Source organism: Ochotona princeps, chromosome 6 (assembly GCF_030435755.1).
Source record: "Ochotona princeps isolate mOchPri1 chromosome 6, mOchPri1.hap1, whole genome shotgun sequence".
NCBI lineage: Eukaryota > Metazoa > Chordata > Mammalia > Lagomorpha > Ochotonidae > Ochotona > Ochotona princeps.
In genome coordinates this window covers 7,835,121-7,860,522 of record NC_080837.1, presented here as the reverse complement: position 1 = coordinate 7,860,522, position 25,402 = coordinate 7,835,121, and the positions used below count along the sequence as shown (strand labels likewise).

The 25,402-nt window shown below is 44.8% G+C and overlaps 1 protein-coding gene across 3 annotated transcripts in view; it reads right to left on the bottom strand.

The window, feature by feature from the left end:
• Positions 1-25,402, bottom strand: part of ADAMTSL3 (ADAMTS like 3) — a 318,481-nt gene that overhangs the window by 74,093 nt on the left and 218,986 nt on the right. For all 3 annotated transcript variants that reach the window (XR_009245576.1, XM_058665539.1, XM_058665538.1), the window contains exons 16-19: positions 23,146-23,435; positions 14,750-14,879; positions 595-787; positions 294-473 (exon numbers count right to left, since the gene is read on the bottom strand). Coding sequence is in view for 2 of the 3 variants with exons in the window: in XM_058665539.1 (XP_058521522.1) it covers positions 294-473; positions 595-787; positions 14,750-14,879; positions 23,146-23,435 (793 nt within the window). In the remaining variant the exon portion in view is untranslated. The remainder of the gene's footprint in view (positions 1-293; positions 474-594; positions 788-14,749; positions 14,880-23,145; positions 23,436-25,402) is intronic.

Genomic DNA, 25,402 nt, shown 5'->3' with positions numbered 1-25,402 from the left:
GAATCCCATAGGTGGGGGCACAAAGAAGAGAAGAACCAAATTGATTTTTAAGTTGATCCTTTCATACTGTGCAGCTGGCAGTTTCCAGAGCAAGGGACTTTTCTGGGAGAAAGATGATGAAAGCAGTTGAAATACTATTAAGTCACAGCTGCAAAGAAATCAATGTGCTTAGGCCTGGACACCTGCCCAGTCTGGAGTGTGGGTGTGAGGCCCCCTTAAATCGTGCAGCCTAGACACCCTATTGCACCTTGCAGGAACCTGAGCATGACCTTGGGGGAACACACAAGCCTTACCTTTGACCAGTTTCCTGCAGTCAAATATGGAGGGCAGTCTGTTCTGGCACAGGACTTATGAGAGGAAGCCTTGGGCCCTGGGCATAGCTCATCTGAGAGATTCAAAAAACTGCCATCTGTCAGCAGCTGCCGGCAGGTGATCCTCCGGTTCTGAGTCCCTCCACCGCATGTCCTGGAACACTAAGGAGACAGGAGGAGTGAGAGGAGGGGCCTGGCCTGTTTTTCTTGGTACAAGGCAGGTGAGCCTTGTACCAAGGCTCAAAGTCATGGTGAGCCTTGGCTAGCGGCCAGGCTGCCATACCTGCCGCCACTCTTCAATGTGCCAGCTTGGCGGACAGTCGAACTGATTGCACGCTTGTAAGGCGTGGGGCTTTTCATCTTGGCATTCCTCAGGAGTGGCAGGTGCTTCCTCGGGATGCAGGCAGTACACGTCTCGGGTCTGGATGCCAACTCCACAGGTAGCTGAGCAGGGCCCCCACATGCCCACGTGCCACCTGTTCAGTGAGACGACCAGAGCAGTCAGATCATAAACAGATTCGACACTGACTTTTCAGTTAAACCTTTCAAACAGTCTTACCGATAGTCCCAGATCAAGGTATTTTTCTGGGCATTCAGACTCCAGAATCCGTATTTAGATTCTTCAGCCTCAGCATCCCCATCAATATGTGCAACCAAAATACCAGGACATAGTATTTCAAGGTAAGAAATGTCAGGAAAGAGTTTAGCAGTTTTATTCAGTGGGGGAAGGCCCTGAGTGAAACACAGCAGGTTGGTGAGGCTGGTATTGTGGCACAGCAAGTTTAATCCCTAAGCCATGGCCTGTAAAGTCAACAACACATATGGCTTAAGTCCTGGCAGCTCCACTTCTAATGTGCCTGGAAGGCAGCAGAAGTTGGTCCCAACACTCGGGCTTCTGCACCCATTTGGGAGACCTGAAGGGAGTTCCTGGCTCATGGTTTCGGCTTTACCCAGCTCGGCCACTGAGACCATCTGGAGAGTGAACTAGCGGATATTGGGGCCCTCTCTTTCCTCCTGTGTCCCTCCCACTGCCTGTGATGCTGCTTTTCACATTTTAAGAAGCAGGTTTGTAGGTTTTTTTCTCTCCCCTGTCCTGCCACCATATATCAAATACAGAATCCTGATTTTGTTTTGGGTAGACTTCCAAGGCAACGGTGATTTATGCAGGTGTCAAAAGAGATTTTCAATACTTGAAAGCACACTTCAGGAAACCTTCAGGGCACCTGGACTCATTATTTGGAATATCCCTAAGAAAAAAAAATTTTTATGTTAACATTGGGTTTATAGCATGTATATGTGTTGTGGCTCCTGTCCAGTAAGTACTTGGAAAAAATCAGATTTTTCTCATGAAACATCTGTGAAAATGAACGGCCAAGGCAGCTGTTTTCCATGCATATTTCCAAGTTGCCTTCAAGGAAGATTCTCCCACATCATTCACCGACCAGAAGCTCAGGACAGGACCTAGTTTCCACACCCATAACAATGTTGCAGAGTAATCATTTTTTAAAAAGTCTCTTTCCATCTGCTGGGTGAAAAATTACACAGGATGTTATTGTAATTTGTCCATGTTAAAGTTTTAGTAAATATGAACTCTTAGTAAATATGAATTTTTAGCAAATACGAATCTCTCATTGGAGAGATTCATCACAAGGAAGTGATTTTAAAATCAGATGTTAACTGAAAGAAAATACCAAAGGAAAGACATTGAAACAACTTTTATGAACTGGAAGGAAATCATCCAAATGCTTTCCAATACAAGATAAAATAATAAGAACCATTCTTATAACAAAGAGCAAGTGCTCTAAAGTAGGTATTTAATTATTAACATAGAAATATGTGAAGATTGTTGTCTTGGTTTTATTACAAAAGAATGGCAGGTCAAAAAGTCACTTGCAGAGTATTTTCTATGATCTTCCACTTATTAATGTTTGCAGAAAAGTTTGGACAGTTATGCATCAAAAATATTAACTGTAGTGATCTCTAAATCATAAGATTTTTATTTTCATTATTCATTATGTTTCAAAAACTGTCTTGTAAGCACTCATCACAAAAAAAAACCCAATTTCAGTTCTCTGGAAAAAGTAATAAATGTTTATGTAAAAATGATTTTCAGGTGCGGTTGCTTGGTGTAGCAGCTAAAGCGCAGCTGGGGACCCCTGCATCCCGTCCCAGGGTCCCCAGGGTCAAGTTCTAACTCCACTTCTGATTCTGTCTTCTTGGAACTGTGCACCCTGGAAGGCCCAAGTACTTGGGGGCCCTGCCATTCCCATGGGAGACCCAGTCGGTGTCTGAGGTGTCTGATATGAGCTCGTCCAGCCCTTGTTGTTGCAGGCATCAGTAGAAGTGAACCAGCGAATGGAAGATCACTCACTGTGCCTCTTTCAAACAGGCCTTTTTTCTTTTTTTAAATTACAAAGGTAAAATTTTCAGTTTTTCAGTTCTATAAGAAGCATGTTTTAGTTGTGAAAACCAGGAGAGTAATGAAAAGTACTTAAAGTTCACAGGACAAAAAGAGTAAATTTTTTTATTTATAAAGGACAAATTTCCCAATGAAGACATAACACACAAGTATGGAGATAGACTAAAAAAAAAGCACACTTATATAATAAGTATGAGGTATTAAATATAGGGAAATTGGGTAGAAATACAATTAAAACTTTTCAAACCTTAATTAAGTGCTTCTCTAAGCCCTTGGAACACTAATACGGAAAAAACAAATAAGAATATAGAACATGTAGGGGCTAGCATTGTGACATCCATCCCAACACCAGTTCAAATCCCAGCTGCTATACTTCCAATCCAGGTCCCTGCTAATGGACGTTGCAGCCTCCGGAGGCCTCCAGTCCCTGGCATTCTGCTGCAACAGTCCAAGCTGACTAATATACTATGTCTCCTGACTATGTGGAACATATTCAGTATTTCCTCAGTATTTAGAAACTATGCAATAACATTTTAAACCAGTCATGGGGCAAAAAGGAAATCAAGTGGAAATGTGATAGCATTTACAGTGAATGTTAATAAAAAAATTCTTTAAATTGCAACATTTGAGGGATGAAGCCTGCCAAGATCAGAAGAAAATCAATAGTCTCAAATGCATATTTTTTTAAGGACTAAAAATAGTCATGTAAGAAGTTATTTCAAAAGCGGATGGAAGAGCTCTCTTTTTCGTTCTTGCCTCGTTGCACCGCTTTTCAGATCAATAGGATAAATTTCAAATCAATGGAAAATTTATAGGGCTTGCATCTAGGATCCTTGATTACAACAAAGAGATAAAAATTTTGAGTGCTTAAAATTTGTAATTGGTGGCAAGACAGAGACAGGGAGCAGTCCCACCTGCTGGTTCCCTGCCCAGTGGGTTCCCAGCTTGGCTCAGAGCCTGGAGCCAGACATCACGGACAGAGAACTCCATCCAGTTACCCCCGTGGGCAGCACCGACATAAGCACTGGAGTCACCACTGCACCTCCCGAGGTCCATCCTGACAAGAACCTGGAGTCAGGAGCCAGAGCCGGCAGACCCGGTTACTCCAAAGTGAAGCATCCCAAATGAGGTCAAACACTCTCCTCATGAGTTGTTTCTTAATTCCATGCATTTTAGAAATTCAATAAAAATGCAAAATGTAAATGTGCATGTATGATTTCTATGCATCTAGCACATGCACAGCTATACATATTCATGACTGTCTACAGTGTAATTCAGCCTCTCTGCTTTCGCTGCTCGAGATGAAAGAACTTTGGGCAACCTTGAACTGCTCTCACCTTCTACTGTTGTGCAGTGTTCTGCTCCTTCCTGACTTCTCCCATATTTTTCTTTCTTATTACAAGCATTATTTTAATTGTACTAGTTTATGTGGTACCGTGTGGTCATTTGAAACATGTATTTCTTGTGTAAAGATCAAATCAAGTAGGTTAGCATTTCCACCATATTTTCATTGTTTCCTATTTCCACATCTATTTTGATTGATATACTTTTGACTCAACTTCCCCTCTGCTTTTTTTTTTTTAGGATTTGTTTATTTGAAATCCAGAGTTTGAGAGACAGACAAAGAAAGACAGACTAGAGATACCTTTCATTCACTGATCACCCCCCAAAACAGCTCCAATGGCCTGGGCTGGGCCAGGCCAAGGTCAGAAGCCTGGAGCTCCATCAGGGTCTCCTACATGGATGCCAGCGGCTCAAGCCCTTGAGGCATCTGTTTTTTTGTTTTCCAAGGCGCATTAGCAGGGAACTGGATGGGAATTAGAGCAGCTGGAACTGGAACCAACAGTCATATAAGATGATGGTGTGGCAGGTGGTGGCTTAATCCACTGTGCCATATGCTTGTCCCAGTCTTGGGAATTTAAGGGGCACCCTCGACAATTCTAGGGTTCCTCAAGATCACTTCCGTTCTTACAAACACTAAAAGGAGGCCACAAGCACTTTAACTGCAGTCAACCCCTCCACACTTCAGCGTTTTAAAAGGCTTTATTCAGTGCTTCGTTTTAAAACTCAATCATCAGATGTTATCAACTTTCATAGCCTGTGGTCATCCCAATGTGCTTTGATCACGATCTGTCCTCACATCACAGACTTTCCTGCTTAAGACCAAGTTTTTCTGCTTGATGATGCCAATGCTTTAACACAGTGTTTACTGGAAGTTGGTTCCCAGCGAAATCTCCTGTCTGCCCACCTTGCAGACCCAACACAATAGCAGCTGATGTAGATCAATCACCATGTGCCAACATCTTTGTTAAGCAGGTCATGTACTTAAAGTTCACTTAATCTGCCCACGCCTTATCACAAAACTGTCGTCTGCTGACCCCTGCTGTAGGAAGGGGTACTATTACAATCCAGAAGGGTCCTGGCTTCATCCTGGCAACGATCATTTCACAAAGGGCACGACCGCTGCTGGTTGATTGTGATTTTGTTTTGACCCATCTGAAGATAGTGTTTCATTATTTCTGGTGAGAGGAAAGCGGCTGGTTTTGCTATTCTTCCTCTTATCAATCTTTACTTTGGCTGAGTTCAAGATTGTCTTTATTTGCAGTTCCCAGGTTTGACACCACTGTATGGAGTGTGGATTTCTTCTAATTTTTCCTGCTTGGAATGTGTTGTGATTCCCCCTTCTCAGATTCTGAAATATTCTTAGCTTTTACCTCTTTTTTTTTTAAAGATTTATTCATTTTATTACAGCCAGATATACACAGAGGAGGAGAGACAGAGAGGAAGATCTTCCGTCCAATGATTCACTCCCCAAGTGAGCCGCAATGGGCCGGTGCACGCCGATCCAAAGCCGGGAGCCAGGAACCTCTTCCTGGTTTCCCACCGGGCGCAGAGTCCCAATGCATTGGGCCGTCCTCGACTGCTTTCCCAGGCCACAAGCAGGGAGCTGGATGGGAAGTGGAGCTGCTGGGATTAGAACCGGTGCCCATATGGGATCCCGGGGCTTTCAAGGCGAGGACTTTAGCCGCCAGGCCACGCCACCGGGCCCAGCTTTTACCTCTTTGAATATTAATTCTATTGGTCTCTGTCAGTAGCTGCATTTAAACAACTGATTAACCTTATCTGTACTTCCTTTATATCTTACCCCTTCTGCATATTTTGCATATCTCCTTATTTGACTCTTGGTCATTTCTCCAGATCTCTCTTTCAGTTTACCACAGTCCATAACTGTATGATTTCAGGGATTATATCTGCACATTTTTCTGGAGTGACGCTGGGATGATCATCTTTTAGTTTGAATCAGATGAATTTGCAACATTACAACATTTTTGACTGCTCAAATAAGAATTTTCACACACTAACCTAAATGTTATTTTTTCAAAATATTTCAGATGGATTTTCTGATAATTTACTACTCCTAGGTTATGTTTTTTGATCCTCCACCTTATATCTTTACATATGTTAACAGGTCCTCATTATGGGCAGAGCAGGATCAACTACTCCCAGCAATACCAGCATCTCTTGAGAGCTGGTATCATCCCAGCTGTTCACTTCTCATCCAGCACTCTGTAAACATTAGCACCTGGAAAAGCAGCATAAGACGGCCCTAGTGTTTGGGCCCCTGCATTCACATAGGAGACTCCAATGGAGTTCCAGTCCTGCCTTGGGCTTAGATCAGCCTTGGCCATTGTGGCCACTTTGGAAGTGACCCAGTAGATTGAACAGTAGATTAAAAAACCTTCTTTCAACTTTGCATCTCAAATAAATAAATCATCTTTAAATAGAATCAAATAAACCACATGATTTTTTCCCCACCCATTGATGTATTCAGATTGCTTTTTCATGAATTACTGTTTAATTTTTGTTTTGTTTCATGCATTTTAGCTCTGTGTTAAAACTTCACAGTCTGGATGGGAGACACATTCTTCCTATGGGCTTTGTATTGCCTTTGTCAAAACCAATGTGAGGGCCTGCCATGATGCTTCAGTGGTTAAATCTCCCCCTTGCAAGCTCCAGGTTCTCATATGAGTGCCAGTTCATGTCCTGGCTGCTGCACTTCACATTCAGCTCCCTGCTTGTGGCCTAGGAAAGCATTCTAGCCATTGCGGTCATTTGGTGAGTGAACCAGCAGGCAAATCTTTCTCTTTGTATCTGATTCTCCCTGTAAATCTACCTTCTCGATAATAAATAAATAAATCTGAAAAAAGAGAAAGAATCAAATCCTCCTTTCCCCAATTGTCTCTGAGTCACACAGCCTGAAGGACCCCCGGTTCAGTTCCACTTCCATGCCTTCCCCAGCCCACAATATTGCCCTGCTATGTAATTTGATGGTTCCTTCTGAATTTTCTTTGTTTATTTGAGAGACAGAGTGAGCTCTAACCTGCTGGTTCACTCTCCAAATGTCAGAAATGCCTGCGTTGCAGTTCCAGAGCTAGAAAGACAGTGCAGGACTCCCTGGTGAGTAGCAGGGACCCAAGCACTTGATCAATCACTGTTGCCTCCCCAGAGTTGGTACTAACAGGTAGCTGGAGTCAGAAACCCAAGCAGGAAGTGAACCTCTGGTATGGGATGTGGGTGCTAGGCTACATGAGGTGAGCATTAATTTCCTCTTTTTATTCTGCACCTCTCTGAGCTATATATGGAGACAATACATGTTAACTGGAAGTTTATTCATTAGACCACAGTTAGTTGTATCTTTATTCCATAGCTTTGGATGTGATACAAGTCACCAACCATGATTATAAATGCTCCATTCTGGTGACAGTCTAAGTGGCAGATTTCTGATTCCCCATTAACACAATGTAGATTAAATTTACATTAAATCATTAAATCTGCACGTTTTCTGGAGTAACTCTGGGATGATCATCTTTCCAAAGAAGATGATGGCACCAAGAATCAGTAAGCATCACCCTGGACTAAGGGCAGGCCATGATTTACTAGTTAACAGAAATGAGCTTACTAGAGAATCGGGAAAAAGAAGCACAGCCTCCCTCCTTGCCTTTTGCTTGCCAACTGTCCTCTCCCCCAGAATGGTGCTGCACTCCCTGGGTCTCCTCCCACTATTGGGGCCAGTACGCAACCCTGCAGGATTCTACAGGCTGCTGGCTCACTCCTGCAGAAAGCCAACTCCACAAATAGTAGAGACTCAGCAGTTACGGGGTAGACCAAGGGGAGTAACTCCATGAGAACAAATAAACATACACCACCCCACTGTGGAGAGCCCCGGCTAATACATCAAATAAAGACCCACTGGCTGTCCACCCTGGTCTCAGCGGTAAGTTTCACCCTGGGGAAACATTTCACTGCTATTGCCCTTGGAGTCGGTAAATATTTGTATGGAAAATATTATGAAACACCCTGTTCCTGTTATTCCTACACCAGTGGTTTCCAGAACCTAAAACATTTTTGTAAACTTACCTTTAGCTTGGCAACAAACCTTTGTCTCTGCTGGCCTTTTTCTTTTTCTTTTTTTTCCCAACAGAACTCTCAACCTTTGAAAAGTTGATTAAATTTGCCATGCAGAATTGTATTTCTTTTCATGTAAAAAGATTCTTAATTTTGCAAAGTGGCCAAGACATATTGTCTGTTTTGTTATCCCTAGCAAGCAGGCTTTGTAGACACGAAGATCACTCAGGGAGAAAACATGGGGGGACTTTGCCCCGAGTGATGAGCAGAAAAGGACACACCAGTGTGCCTTCCACCAGAGCCCTCACAGCTTCTGGATTTGCTAAATCTTGCTCTGGTTTAGAGGTCAAAGGAAGGAGAACACAGCCAACTACACTGAACTTGACCTTCCAGCCAGGTCGGGCAAAGGCAGCTGTTCTTAGCACTGACATTAGCCCTGAGCATCTCACACTACCCATGTGAGGCCATGACCACAAGTGTACAGGCATCAGGAAGAGTTTGAGATGCAAGTGACAAATTTCACTACTTGAAAATGAAAACTGGAGCTTGATGGACCATTGGGAATGGTCACGTTCAGTATATTTCTTCCTTACTCAAGGAAACTAAGATAGGGACCAAAATGACTCACCTAAAACTCCTCAACACAGGTATAGTGAGGGCTCAGCTCCATGTCTCTGATCCACTTTCAGTTCTCTTTCAACTACTAAGACTTTCTGTCAGGTGTCCCAGGTGAGGGTCTGACTTGGGATTCTGCAGAAGTTCATATTACAAGTGAGAAGCAAGCCAAAGGTCACTTTCATGGGAGAGAATTAATTTACTGCAAGGTGCTAAAGGGCTCCAGGTGGAGTGGCATGAATAAGCAGGGAGTAACACAGAAGGGCTGATGAGCAAGTTCCTTGGATGTGTGTATGTGTGTGTGTGTGTGTGTGTGTGTGTGTGTGTGTGTGAGAGAGAGAGAGAGAGAGAGAGAGAGAGAGAGAGAGAGAGAGTCATTGTGATAGAGATCTGGCTTTAGAGTTAGAACCAGGGTCACAAAGGAATAGAAATACTGTTATGTGTGGAGCTGTTCCTTTCCTCTCTGAAAGACACTGAAGTTGTGACCATTTAGTTGTGACCTAATTTAGAAACAAATTGAGAGTGAAGCGGAGGCTACAGGAATGGGCACAAATCCAATATGAAGTGGTGTCCTTATCGGAAGAGGGGTTATGGAACATAGGGATGCACAGAAAGAGAATGACCTAAACCACAGGGATAGCGCCACAGGTGCTCAGCGGAATGTGGCAGATGACACCGGGCAGGGCTTGGACAGGCTGTCGGCCACAGCCCTCACAAGGAACCAGGCCCAGTGACACCTGGCTGTGGATTCCCACTCTCTTGGTGTGTGAGACAACAAGCTTTCTGTTCTGCAAGTCCCTCGTCCTGCCGTTCCTTGCTAAGGCAGCCCCAGAAACAAAGAGCCAAGCCAAAGTAAGTCATGTCACTGAAGGGTTTTCCGATACTAGTTGACGTTGCTGCTGGGTGGTTTAGACAGCCAAAGATCTGGCATGTAGTTATGTGTGCCTCCAGTCACCAAAAACAGGGGTGCATTTAGAAGGCGCTAGAAAAACTTACGTAAAGCCTGCACAAGGAAAGCAGTGACCCTGGGGCTGATGCAGGACTGAATGGGGAAGTAGACTGTTTAGCAGGTGATATGTCTGTCATTCAAGAAATGAAACCAGAAAAGACTGGTTGTCTGGGGTGAGTTCATTCAGGATGAACACAAATTTCCTCATAAAGTGTGTGTATGGGGGAGAGGTTGAGGAGGTAAATGTTTGATTTGGACTTGGTCTTGAGAAAGTCAACTGCAAACTATAAACAGGTATCTTACAACTTGATTACAGTTGTATTGGTAAGACCATATGCAGTAACTCCTGGGATGAACAGAGAGTGAGTTGTAGTTACTGTGTGTTTTGGTACACACTTGCTGAGGACACTCACTGCCTGTATTTACTTTCAGGGCAAGAGCACGGCAGCATCATGGATGGGCAGGTAACACTGGCTCCATGCTCCAGGAGCTTCCTCTAATCTTGATAGGAAAGGCATCCCCATTTGAAGGGCCCTTCACATTGACATCCTTTTTATTCTCTTTGTTTCAGTTGTCATCTGGTCTGCCCTCGCCCGTGTCCTCACTTGTCAGTGCTTTGGGGTAAAAAACAGAGCACGGAGCTCCGGGGAGACCAGTTGCATGTAAACCCAGGGTGAGATGTGAATCTAGAAACCTGCACCTATTGGGGTGTGTTCTCCATACTCTTCCTTATTGGTGGCTATGAGAATTTCAAGGGTAACTAAACAATAGTCAGCGTTTTGAACCTGTGCTAATGGCATACCCTGTCACTGAGAGTCATTTTTGCAGAAACAGAGCACTGGTTACTCTGAACTGAGAAGGGACTGGAGGTCAAGAGACCAACTTTGCAGGACATGCACTGTGTGGCTTCCTGAAGCTTCCATTCTATCACCTGGGCAAGGCCAACAAGCAAGCTTGGTCCAGACAGATGGCCTGAGATGAGAAACACTCCAAGTTTAAGCTTTCACTCTATGGTATACATAGGGTTTGCATAAAGCTAACTGGAAATACATACTATGAAACAAAATGGCTATACATGGATTTCAGAATGTTTTAAAAATAACAATAAATTTATGTTTTAATTCAAATTTTTTCATAACTCTTTTTGAAATACCTTCATAGGTTTATCACATGTGCTTGGGCAAGTCAACAACGACCCCAAATCCAGTTTCCATACGCAGAAAACAAACATACTGATTTGCTAGAAACTCATTCCTCTATTTCTGAAGGAATGTGAGACCACTAGTAAGAAGAATGGGATCCCCTTTTCACTGAGCAGAAACCACTTAGGGTGGTGGTGCTCCTACCTTTGCACAGCGAGAACAGCTGATATTACACAGACATCAGTCACTGATGAGTCATGAGAGCACGGATAAGTCACTGTCAAAGCCTTTAAACCTATCTTCAAAAGCCTAGAGCACAGGAGAGCATGATGGGAATTGTGGAAGGATGCTCTGAGCAGGTCTAGAGAAGAGAGCACGGATGCAGTGATGTCAGTGGCTACCAACACAGGAAGGGGTTCACTTAGGTTTTTCTTGTTGGAGAGGCAAATGGGCCGAGAGACACAGAGGGACAGAAAGAGCTTGGATCTGCGGGTTTGCTCTCTGGTGCCTGTAATTCCTGCCAGTTGGGAGTCAGGAGTTCAGAACTCCATCTGTTGTTCCCCAACTTAGTCACCTCAGCCATCACTGCTGCCTCCGAGGGACTGCATTAGCAGCGAGGCAGCGCACTGAAGCCAGGCACTGAAGCCAGACAGGCTAATAGGGCACACAGGTGTCTTCACTAAAGACTCACTTCAGGTTCCACTATGTTAATGAAAGAATAAAAAGGGAATGACAAGATCCATAGATTTACATATAGGCAAGGAAAAGCTGAAGTGAAATGGGGCTGTGTACCCAGTTTAAAGTAGTTCAATAACTTTTAAATGTATTTGTTAGAGAGGGAAGAGGGAGAAAGAGAGCCAGCAGCTCAATTCAGGTCTCCTACATGGGTGAGAAGATCCCAGCCACCTGAGCTGCTGCTCCCCAGGATATACTTAAGCAGAAAGTTATGATCACAAGCAGAGCTGGGGCTCAAACCCAGGCACCTGAATGTGCAATGTGGGTGTCTTGAGCAGTGCCTTCACTGTTCTGTCACAGGTGTCCCTACAGTCTTTTAATTTTAAAGAATATGTAATGGAGCTCAACACTTCTACCCATGGTCTCCCCATTGCAGGGCCTGAGAAATGGTTCTGAAACATAAATATGATGGATCACTTCAGGCCTCAAACTCTCCCCTGGTTCCCAGGGCCACTCGGGGTCAAGTCCAAGGGCTCACTATAGCCTCTGCCCATGTCTGAGTCCATCCACAATACACAGCTTTCCTTTATGTCCAGTTTCTGGAGCACACTTTTCTCTCTCTGCTTTGGGCCTTTACACAGACTCTCACCTCACCCTTTTTCTTCTGCTCCTCTCCCAGCCAATGGTTACCCACCCTTAGGGTTTCAACCTACAAACCTTCTCCCTGATTGCCTAGGCAGATTGCCACACCACCCCTCTGACCTCTCCTGAGACCCCATATCATTCTTGCTTTCAAACCCTATATTCTACTTTTTCCTTTATGTTATTTAGGGGAAGTGGTATACTTATGTAGGCTTCTCTTGATTTAACATCTGACTTCTGCCTCCTTCCAAGGTTCAGTTGTGATAATCAGAGCCATGGGAAAAAATGTTGAGAGAGAGAAAAACATTTCCCCTACCCCCTGGTCTCCCCTTCTGTCTTCTCAGAAACGCTCCCAACTAGTTCCCTTGTTTTTGCCCCATGGAGGGAGGTCGCAGGGGAGAGAGGCAGACTCTAGTTTTTTCAAAAAACATCTACGTCAGAGGCTCCAACTCTAAATCAGTAAGAATGGAGACACCTAGATAAGTAGTTTGGATGACCAAGGTTCATACCCATAGCACAAGCACCATTTACCTAAAGATAAAAATATTGTTATGGAGCTGGCACTGCAGCACAGTATGTTGAGCCACTGCATATGATGCTGGCATTACATATAGGAATGTTGCATTCCAGTCCCGGCTACTCCACTTCCAATCCAGTTCCCTGCTAATGAGCCTTAGGATGTAGCTGAAAATGGCCCAAGTGCTTGAATCCTTGCACCCCATGGAAGACCAAGAGGGAGTTCCTGGCTCCTGGCTTTGGCCCTACCCAGCTCTGGCTGTTGTGGCCATTGGGGAGTGAACCAGCAGGTGGAAGATTGCTTCCTCTTCCTCTCACTTCTTTCCCCTGTCTACCTCTTTAAATTAGCATCTCTGTTAAAAACGAGTCAGTTCCAAGTGACTACATAGTCAACATTCTCCCACCTACATGCATAGTTGTTCCTTGGCAATGATCAGGGATTGTTTCCAAGATCCCCAAAGTTTTCTGGGTCACTCACTGTGGTGTGCAACTAAGTGTTGCACTGTACTGTTTGGGGAATAATGACAAGGGAAAATGTGTGTGTTCAATATGGATACAACTTTTTCCATCAGTATTTTCAACCCATTTCAATATGAGTCAACCAAGGCAGAACACGTGCAGATGCAGTGTTCACTCTATCTGATGTTCTTGGAAAGCTGTGGCTACACTTCGCATGGTGGATGTCCTGACCCCTAGCTACACAAAAATCTTCCTAAAGATTCTTCATTTATCATCTCTTTGGCAACCATCATTCTAGAGTGGACTATCCTGGAGTGCAACAAGCTGGGTAAGAAACCGAGAGGTGTGCCACATGGTGCCCATCACCGTGGTGTGGTCTCACCCAGCATGGGGCATGCAGTAGAGATGGGCTCCCCCTAAACTGCGCACAAAGAAAAGGTCTCCACCTCCAGCCTGTGAAGGGTCTGATGACCAGGATGGCCTCCTGTCTCTGATCTGCATCCTCATACTGTCACTGGTGCTAGGGCAAGGAAGTTCTCTCTATCATCATCAAGACTTCACAGACTTCAAGGCCGAAGTCCAAGAAGGCTCCTGCAGCACGATGCATTTATCCTTAGCCCTGAACAGAGGGGGATGTGAGACCTTGGCTGACCATTCACTCTCTCAGTTAGCAGAAAACATGCCCCCAGCAAGTGACAGTGCCTTCCTGGATCAGCAACATGTTTACTAAGAGGAGGCAAGACACTGGAGATAAAGGAAGTCACTGGGAATGGATTCTATACCTTTGGCAGCCAATTCTTATTGCAGAAGAGTAATCAGGAGGTGAGAGAGAGAGAGAGAAACAGATTGGAGGATAGATATGGAAGGATGCATGTGAGAAATCAAGCAGTTTCAAGCCTCTTTAGCCAGTAATACCCAGGGACACACAGAGCTGCCTACAGATTGTACTCTCCAAGACCACATTGAAGAATTAAAGATTTAGGCAAGGAAGCAGATTCACTTTCAAGGTGAACATTTCACACCAAGGACACTAAAGTCACTGCAACAACACCCACACGCGTCTCTACCCACCCAATGCCCTCCTCTCCCTCCCCACCAAAACACACACACACACACACACACACACACACACACACACACACACCAAGGCAAGTCACTGGGGAAAGAGGATAACACATTCACGTGAGTTCTAGGTTCCAAGCAGAAGTTGTGCAGTCACTCAACAGATGTGGATTAAGCATCCACTGGGTCCCAGTACGAATGCTACCTCTGATCTGATGGGACCTTAAGGGAAGAAAAGTCTTTGAGGAGACATTAGGAAAAAGAACAAGCTTGCTGACCTGGTGATGTGGCCAGTAGCAGGCTGGCTGATGCCCACTGGTGTCTGGCATAAGTATGCCAGGATACAGGGGATTCATGCGCCCACGGGCTACATCTGCATATCTACACAAGAACCTGACTTGGGCACAAGCGAGCGGAGAAGAGAGAGAACTCTGAGAGGCTTGGCTACCCTGCCTGGGGCGAACCAGTGTTTCTCTATGCACAGATGGGTTTCTCTGCAGGAAGAGTGCTACATCTAGAAACATGGGTTCTGGGAGCCTGAGGCAGCACATACCTGGGCGGGCAGGGCTCCATGTTACAGGCTTGGCTCATGGCTGGGGGACGATGGACCACATCGCACAAGCTGTCATTGACTGTTTGCTGGGTCTGCATGTGTACACACACAGCTATGGCTTCCTGACGGCCTGCGGGGTGGAGAGAGACAGAGAGAAAGAGAAAATGCAATGACAGACTGTGGAACATGAGAGAGCCAAGAGTCAGCTCTTCCGGTTCTATTGTGGGGCTGTTAGTGCACATCGGGGGCACCTGGGAACAAGCAACTTGGCATCATTCAAAGCCTTCCCAGGTTTGGACAGCCCCTTATCTTTTAAATTCACTCTCAAACTCCCATTCACCCAAGCCTGCTCATTTTGAAATATGTGGGAGCACACTTGATTTCCCTATCCACCCTAGGACTTATTGCCTTCCCAAGGATCTTGGACTTGGGACTTGCCCTAACAGAATCCTTGAGGGGTTCCCCTGGCTTCTCCCTAACATGTGGAATCATTGCCCTGAGGGGAATTTCACTATCAGTTGCTAAAGCAGTTTCCCTGTATCATTGCACATGTGTTAAATCCGATACATAACTCTTCTTAAATGTTCCATGTGGTCTTGACTTTCTGTTTGCTATTATTATATAATATCCCTATGGCTACTAAAGTGATACTGAAAGGTGTGCACACAGATTTCCAATGCACGATAGGAGCCCACAACAATCTGGTGAGGTCCAAAGAGTGGTTTTACTATCTCCACTTTGTTGATCTTGTAATTAGGATACAGTAGGAGAAAGGCTGGTAGCAATAAGTGGTATAATCAAAAATAAAAGTTAAATTTATTTTCTCCCAAGGTAGAGTGGTCTTTTCCTTTTTCAGATACCCTTGGGATACCACAAGGCAACCCAGCCAGCCTGTTGCCAAATTGCAGAGGCTGTCCTGGTCCAAACATGAACTTTCATAGGCACCCCGGTCCTTGGAATGCAGACAAGGTTTGTCTGACCCCAAAACCCATTCTCTCAATCACTACTGCTAATCTGTCGAACCAGAGAAAGAGTTATTGCAGAAGCCAGAGTAGGAAAAAAAAAGTTTAGATCATATTTTTTATGAAAAAAAATCAAATAAAAACATCAAATAAAATTGACTGCACTATAAAATGTGCAAAATGTATTCAGCTTGATGCAAGAATGTGTGTTCCACTGTGATATAAGGTTGCGGTTCTTATGCCAAATGCCTTGTTTCAATTCATCCATTTTATAGGATTTTTCAAGATTGGTCAAAATTGGCCCAAATTACTGAGAAATTATATACTTGTGATACTCAGCTCTTTCTAATATATATTTCCCCTGCAGGCTTAGGTTGCAATGGGATATTCCTTGCCAGAGCCTGGTTCTGTCTTAACTCAGCTGGTGTCTTCCATGGGCTTTTTCAATAAGTTTACTAGCCTTTAGTCCTGTTTTCACATGTCAATATTTCCATAATAAGCAATAAGAGTAGGAATGTTTGCTTTCTAGTAGGTTTCATTCTCTTTTTTATAAAAGCTGAGAAAAGATCCAGGGATCTTCTCAATAGATTTTGATTTGTAGTAAAAACTCTTTAGGAAACACACTCAGAGATTATTTTGGAAGATTTTCTGGAGATTCAGTAGTGGGGAGAGGTTTGAAGTACTACTCTTTGCCATTTGGATGCAATTCTGCAACACTCATGCCACATTTTTCTGTTGTACAGCAAGTTCTCTGAAAAGAATGAAAGTTCACTGGGATGACCTGGGATATTGACTGAGGTAGAAGATATTCTACAAAGATGACCACAAAATATCTTCCACCCTACAAGCAGGTCCAACAGTGGAACTTTGACCTTTGTTGCCCCAAGAGGCTTGATAAAACATCTGTCTTCAAATTCAGACGTTAAAAAAGTAGTAAAAATAATTATTAAAAAATCAAGTTTGATTCGTCTTTCATGTCACAAAATTCAGCTCATAATCATAACAATGTATGGGAACTATATAACAGAAAGCAAAAGTGAAATCTGAGTACTTATCCTAATCCCTTGTGGAGCAACATATCTAGGGCCCGGTGCAATAGCATAGCGGTTAAAGTCCTCGCCTTGGACATGCCTGGATCCCATATGGGTGCTGGTTCTAATCCCGGCAGCCCTGCTTCCCATCCAGCTCCCTGCTTGTGGCCTGGAAAAGCAGTCGAGGATGGCCCAAAGCCTTGGGACCCTGCACCTGTGCAGGAGACCTGGAACAAGTTCCTGGCTCCTGACTTTGGATTAGCTCAGCTCTGGCCATTGCAGTCACTTGAGGAGTGAATCAATGGACGGAAGATCTTCCTCTCTGCCTCTCCTCCTCTCTGTATATCCACCTTTCCAATAAAAAAGAAATCTTTAAAAAATCATATCTATATTTATCCACCTGTATCTATGGTTTAAGTAATATAATGTAAAGGGAGACAGGTTACAAGAAAGTGTTATTAAGTGATTTAATTCTTGCTGTGAACATTGCTGTGTCCTTCCTTACACAAGCAGGACACCTGTAATGCCACTACAGGCTACCACCTTACATGACCACTGTTAACACACGCCATGCATTGCGGTGATGCAGTGTGTGTGTGTGTGTGTGTGTGCACACTCAAAGTCTTCATCGAGAAACAGTGTACAAGCACAAACACTGAGACCGAAGCAGAGCCGGTGGATGGCTGAATACATTCCCTTTGGTTGGTTTGGTCTAGCTTGAGTTATGTTTGTGTTCTTGGCAAACAAGAGTTCTGCATGTCAGATACTACACACATGCACAGAGACCAGAGTGAAAAGAACACTTAATATTTCTTCTCCCTGCTGATTAAACCATATGAAAGGGAGGGGGTACCACTGTAAACCCCACAGTAATGAAAAAGGAGAATATTACATGCGATGGATGGAGCAAAATGCACAGTACAGGGTCACCAAACAGGCACATTTTGTTTGTTTTGTTTTGTGGATTTTGGTGAAGAGTCAGCTGGTAGAGATTAAGAATTCTTGAAAGCCATTTGGCCTTAGGAAGCATCATCCACATCACTTGAGTCAGACAGGAGGTGACCGACGGCATCAAGAGGAGTTGGAAGAAAACTTCACCCCAAGGCCTGCCAAGATTCAGAGGCCAGGATTCAAACTGGCCAGTGCTGGCCAATGTACCGTGTCGGGAACACATCTCCATAGGGAGCCAGCTAAAAAGAACCTCTAGTGAGCCAATTCCACTTCCATTCATAGTATTTGCAGGAGGATATTCTTGTGCACATAGAGAATGACTACCTACCTGTCCCCCTCTCCCCTACACCAGCTACTCCACCTGCATAGAAGGTTGTCTCCTAAAAGTTTAGGGAGGATGCATGTCAGAAAAAAAAAAAAAAACTATGCATAGTTTTTCATCTAGGAAGCAGAATAAACTCCCCTTTCATTCAAATTTAAATGAACTTTTCAAGTATCCACATATACACCAAATAAAATACTACCATATTGCAATCAGTAGCAGAATCAAATACTAACATATCTGCTCATTTGCTGACCAAAATCACTCTGAACAAATATTCACACACCCATACACAAATAGAAGCAGTCAGATATGATAGTCCTTTTGTAAGCATATAACACTTCCCTTTTCCCACCCTGCAATGCTCATATCCATTCTAGTATTTTCCCTCCTTGTTACAATCAGGAGCTTTCTTTCCAACTAGTTAAGGCTTATTTCCACACCTGTGCTTTGGGTTCCATCTGCTTTCATCTTCTTAGCAAATCCATTAAAATCTATTCATTGCTTTGTCTTTCTCTTTCCTTTTGAAAGCTTCCATGCCTTTTAAACATGCCCCAGACCCTCCGATGTTAATAACACCACATCCACAGCTTTCCCTCAATGCCCAAGGCAATCACATTATTTCCTCCTTTTTTTAAATCACAGCCAAATTTTGCTGCAAAAAAGATCTGTCCCATTCATCTCCACTTTGGTCACCTGCCCCTCTTTGGTCCACCCTTCCAAATCTGGCTTCCATTTTGGTTGCTCTACTGAAATGACTTCCTTAGGTCACCAGTGGCTTCCCATTGCTGAATCCAATTCAGGTGAAGGTCTTTACTCCTTCACCTCTGGGTGGCTTACAGCCAACCTTGGTTTCTATCACAGTATAACTGCTATGTCTCTCCCATCGAGTCGATCTGTCCTTATGGCTTCAGGTCTACTTCCAGCCAATACATGTTGCATTTCCCAATCTCAGACCCTGCTTATTCCTCTAAGTTGCTATCCTGTTGAAACCTCTCACCCAAGGCCATGGCTCCCTTCCCTCGACACACAGGTAACTTGTAACTGTGAGTTGCCAGCCCAAAGTTCATCGTTTTGCTGGAGTCTCACCTATCTGACTACCTACTTAGTATCTCTGCCTACAAGTCAAGAGACGCCTTAAAACATTACCGTGTCCACAACAGAACTCATGATTCTTTCACCGTACCAGGTTTCCAGTTAGCAGTCACCATCTCAGGAAGGAGTTAGAACTCAGACTTGCCAATTCAGCCCTCTCGGCCTGCTCCAGCCACAGGCTTCATTTCCTTCCAACCAGCAACTCCACTCATGTGCTGTCTTCTACAACCACTGTCTTCACTGCTCCATTGCAAGCTCTTGGCTGGACCATGCAATAGCTTTCCATGTTTTGCCCCTAACATCTGTTCTTACCCACCTTACAGTCCATTCTCTACCACGCTCATGCAGCAAACCTTTGTGTGGTAGATAAAGGCGTGGCCATCTAACCGCCCTCTTTGACCAACTTCCCTGTGGTCTTAAAATAAAGACCCAGGTCCATGTTGGCCTGGAAGGCCTGGATTTCTAGGCTCCTATTCTCCTTTCTAACAACACTGCACACTAACCTCCTTGTCAGCCTCAGTTCATCGACTGGGCCTGGTGTGTACTCTATGTTCTCCTGCCATCCAGGGCCTTTGCACACACCCTTCAGTCTGAACATTCTCTCTGTCCACTCCCTCCAAACTCACCTTAGCTGATTCCTCATCTTCTATCTTTAAATATAAAAAGATTCTTAATTAAGTCAGGATATGCTTTCTTTACTCTTGTAGCTGCTTCATGTCCTTTTAATTTTATGTAAATGTACATGACTATGTGATTAACATACTTCCCTCATTAAAACTGAGTTCCAAGGCAAGGAGTTGCTGGGTCACTATCACACAGAAACAGGCCGTTGATATTTGTGGCATGTTGGTTTGAAAATGAAACCAATGAAAAATTCCTGCTACTGTAAGGAGCATGACAAGGTTGACATCACCCACACTATTTCCTGTTGCTTTTGAAACACTTAGGAGTGCAATGAGGCATCAAACCCAAGATGAGTAACTACTGGAAAAGAAGAGAAAAAAAGCATAATTAATTGCAAATGATTTTGGGTATTTCTCAAGACATGTTGGAGAGTGACAGAGAATATGTGTAACTCCTCACATCACTGGTTCACTCTTTGAATGTTCCTAATGTCCAGGATTGCACCAGACTGAAATGGGGAGCTGGGAACTCAAGTTGTGTCCTCTGCATGAGTGGCAACAATCCAAAGATCGTCAAGCCATCACTGTTGCCTCGAAGAGGTTACATTAGTAGGACACTGAGGTCAGGAGCCATAGCCAGGGCTCCAACCCAGACATCTCAATCAACATATGATCTGCTACCCCCAATGTGCTGATCATTTACCACAGAGGTCATAAAAATGAACTGACTAGGTAGGTGCTGTGTTGCAGCAGGTTAAGTCACTGCTAGCAATAGCAGCATCTCTAATTGGAGCGCCAGTTCAAGTCCCAGCTTCTCTGCTTCCAAGCCAGCTTCCTGCGGATGTGCCTTGCAACACAGTTTCACAGGTGGCATTTAGGAAAGAACACTTAGTTTCTTTTGGACTCTCTCTCCCATTCTTGCTTGCTCCTCCATAAGGTTAAAGATGAAGTACAGAGCACACTCTCCTGACTGATTGAGAACTGCCCTGCCATGTGTTCGCAGCTATGGAGGACTTGCTAGCCAGGAAAAGAATTGAAATCATGGTTGACAAAGTACTAGCTGAGAGAGTGATTGTATCAATGTAATGTTTTCAAACTTGAGAATCCACAGAATTCAGGCAATGCCAGGGCTGGTGCCTGCTTCTTCATGAAAGTCGCAGCTCCAGACTTCTGCAGAGGCTGCAGTTTCAAAAGCAGTAAGGCCAGCATGGTGGCATAGCATGGCTAACCCTCCACTTGTGGCGCTTGCATTCCCTATGAATGTTGGTTCCTGTCATGGCTGCTCCAATTCCAATCCAGTTTCTTACTAATGCATCTGGGAAAGCAATGGAAGATGGCCCAAGGCCTTGGGCCTCTGCACCCGCACAGATCTAAAGGAAGCTTCTGGCTCCTGGTTTGGATCAGCTCAGCTCCGGCCACTGTGGCCAGCAGACAGAGAATCTCTCTCTTTCTCTCTCTCTCTCTTTCTCTCTGTGTCTCTCACTGTAACTGATTTTAAAATACGTGAAATAAGTGAATCTTAAAAAATAGAAGTGGTGCCAACAGCTGGCATTTTGCATTCATATAGCAGAGAGCACGAGGTATGTCTGATTGAATAGGGTAGCATTATTGCAACTCAGTAGACTTCTCCACAGGGTTTCTCCAGACCCATCAAGAGAATGCACCTATATCCAAATTGCCAAGGGAATGTCAGTGTGACAGTTTCTAAGACATTACAAGGGACTAATCCAGGATCCTGGAGAGGAATTAAGCATGCGCAGGAGGCTGTCATGGGAGGGCACTGAGACGACCAGGGAAAAGACACAGAAGACATTCAAGGTCCAAATGATTCCTACTTGGGTGAAATGGGCTCCTGGAATGTAAGAAAAAATGAGTAAGAGAACAATCTGGGAGGAACTCAGGATTCTTGTCCTTAATGCCACACCTGTAACTTTTTACACCAGGCAGCAGCTTAGCTGCAGGCTAGGTTAGGCACCTGCCATTTTAGTGGTGCTATTGTGATCCTGGCCATGTTGGACAGCAGTTGTCAAGGTCACAGTAGACAGAGCTTGAGTTAGACTAGGAAGTAAAAGATAGCACTGAGTCGTGGAGCCTGAATGGCAAGGACTGAGAATTCAGGATGGAGGTCCTGGGAAACAAAGAGTAAGGAGTTCAGGCACAAGGACTGGGCCATGTGCTCCCTGACCTGGGAGTCCAAGGTCATAGGCTCAGGACCCTAGGCATAGTGAAGCAGGCTGTTGAGTGGGGTGCACTGTTGAGGAGAGCAGGCTGTTGAGCCAATACCTGTAAAGCAGCTTTTCCTGCTATTTTACCCACTCTTCGTTGGAACTGATTGACATCAGGGCATCATGCTCAGGGGTAAAGTCCATTCCACCTTGGCTGGCTCAAAGACACACCCAGGAGTCAGAGGACAGGGTGTCGGGGGCCTGGGTCCGACACCAAGTCAGCTTCATGTTAGCGAAAGCTGTAGCTCTTCTATTGCTTACTTCCATCTTTCCATTTTTCAACAGGGCCCTACAGGGCAGACTGTTCCCTCTTTGGAACCCAGGACACTTTCATAGCCCTTGTGGCCAATTCTTCCTGAGTGGGTTGCCTGTTCTGCAGCCCCTCTCTGACATTACCAAGGTTTTCTGGCTGTGCACGTCACTCTCTGCACATCCAAGATCGTGGTAACACATTTGTTCACTGTTGATTGCTGCCCAAGGTGCAGGTGTGAGCTAAATCATTATTCAGAGTAGCTTACATGCTATCTGCACTGCACGCAGTACAGATAGCCTCAATCTGAAGAACAGATGTATGCACAAGATTGTCTTAATTGCAAAGGAATAGGCAATTTTTTCTTTTGATCAGGATACAGTCTTACTACCCTTCACTTTCTAGAATAATCACTGCAAAAAAATAAATAAAAGAAAGAAAACACATAGTTGAGGCAGGTGTAGCACAGGAAGTCAAGCTCCTGTTTAGGATGCCTGCTTCCTGTGTTACAGAGCCTGGCTTGAGTCCCTGTTCCTCCACTTCTAAATTAGCTTCCTGCTAATCTTCATCCTGCGAGGCAGCAGGTGCTAGTTCAAGTACCTGGGCCCCATGTGGGTCATCCATGTAGGACACCAAAGATATTCTGGGCTCTTGACTTTCCTGTGGCCTGGTCTTAGCTGCTGTAAGCATTTTGGGAATAAACTAGAGGCAAGAAGATAGCTCTCTCTCTCTCTCTCCCCCTATCTTGTTTTCTCTGTCTCTTTTGCTTACTTTTCAAATAAAACTTAAGAAGAAAACAATGCATAATGTTCTATTAGTTACATTTCTCCTCCTTTTGGCTTTGGTTAGTTTTCACATCTGGTCTACCCAACCTAGTGAGTTCCCAAACCGTTCTACTGTACCATGTATCTGTCCATTGAGCCAAAGTTTCCAGTACCTCCCAAGCAGGTCGCTGTGCAGGGAGTGAAGCCGGCGTACTCCCAGTCATAGGTCATCTCGCTGTCCTTCTCCTGGAGGAAGGTGTCTAGCCCTGGGGAGATGAGGCCCTCGTCACAGGCTCCCAGGAGGCAGGGCCGCTCACTGGGCAGCTCGGGGCCGTCACACTCCTCTGCAGGCAGCTCAGTCTCCGTCTGTGTGAACTTGAGCAGCACACGGCACTTCACCTCACGGATCTGGACACCTGGACCGCAGGTGGTGCTGCAGGCCGACCAGGGTTCTGGAATGAACCTGGGGAAAGCCAGGGGCCACCAAGGAGGACAAGAGTGATTGTTTAATACAGGCACTAGAAAGGAGGTGAGACAAGCCCTCAGTGAAGAAAAAAACAACTTTTCAGAGAGAATGCACCCGTTCAGAATGCTATGCTTTTGTTGATAGCAAATGTATTTCCAAGTCTTTTTAGCAACAGAAAGAATTTCTCATGAAAAATACATTCTACATTCCAATCGGCATCCTAATCCAAATTCTGTACCGTGACTTCTACAAAAGCAGCATTAGGCAGTTTCTGGTTTTGTTTCATTTGGCTTTCAAATAGCATTGCAGTTTAGTGGGCTAAGCTGCTGTGCTGCTGGCATCCCATATGTTGCCCCACTTTCAGCACAGCTCCCTGATAATACACCTTGAAAAGTAGTGGAAGATGGTCCACGTACTTGGGCCCAAGTACTTGTTTAAAACATCCAACTGTCGCACACAATGTGAGGGAGAACCTGAGTTATCCAAAACGGAAGATAATTGCATTTATCAAGCAGAGGATCCAGTATGAGACATCAATATGCTTTAAAATGCATCCTGAAAAGATACACCATCTTCTAAGAAAACTGGATCAAAATGATGAACAAAAAAGCCTCGAGTTGTGGGCAGAATAACACCCTCCCCCACAGAAAAGAAAACCTTCGTACCCCCAAACCCTGAGGCCTTGCATGTGTAATTATGTCCTGATACAAGGCAAACGGAACTCTCTCGGTGTGCTCAAGGTCATAGACTTGGAGATGGGGAGAGACACCAAGAGATCTGACAGGGCCCATGATAAGCACACGGGCCCTTACAGAGACGTCCTCCATGGCTGGAGTCTGAGAGATGGTGCAGAACAAGAAGCTGGAGGGATCTGAAACAGGACCGAGCTGAGCTGAGCTCAGCTGCTGCTGGCTCGCAGAAGGAAGAGGCAGCAGCAAACCCCGGGATTGCGGCAGCTTCCGGAGATGGACCACAGCAACTTCCCAGCCAACAGCCACAGAGACATGAAGGCCTGGGTGCCACAGCCACATGTAACAAAATTCTGCCACAGCCAGTGCCAGCCTACATGTGGCGTCTCCCACGCGGGCGTCGGAGAGCTCCATGCCACAGTGATTTGGGTCCTCGAGGGACTCCTGACCTTCTTACCTATAGAACTGTCAACTAACAAAGCATCTGGGTTTATAGTTCCAAGTTTGTAGTCATTGGTTAACAGCCACCATCGAAAAAGGAAAACATCTGGCTAAGAAGAAACATTCCAACTTGGAAAACAAAGGAAGAATTAGAAAGAACCTAGGACGAAAATGGAACAGGAAGCCAGGTTAACTTCAGATGCACTCAACATGCTCACCCAGAAAACGATGACCTACAAGTTGTGGGTTTTGTTCTTAGATGAATGTATTTATTTACTTTATTGGCAAGGCAGACAGAGGGCGAGATTTCCCATTTGCTGGTTCAGTTCCCAAATGCCCATGAACAGTCCAGTTGGGGACAAGCAGAAGCCTGCAGCACGGAGCTCAATTCCTAATCTTCATGTGGGTGACAGGGAGCCAGAACTGCAGAAGTTGCCTGCTGCCTCTTGGGGTGCACATGGCAGGAAGCTGCAATCCAGAGTGTGGCCAGGATGCCGGCGCCCCAACCAAAGGCCCACCCTAAGAGTAGAAATCTGAGGGAGATGAACTTAGTTTCAGGTATAGCACACTGGGTTGTTATTCAGGCAGGAATCAATCACATTCTGTAAGACAGGAACCGGGTGCCTGCCTAATGCGGTTGAGTGGGCAATACAGGAATCTGAGTCTAACAGGCACGGTGATGTCTCCAGCCAATAGATACATCCCTGCTACCCACGTGGGAGATGTGGCTTGAGTTCTCAGCTCCCAGACATACCAAGATTCAAACAGTGGCAGCTACTCCCTCTCCCTCTCAAATAAATCGATGAATGAGTGAATTTGTACATGACATGTGAC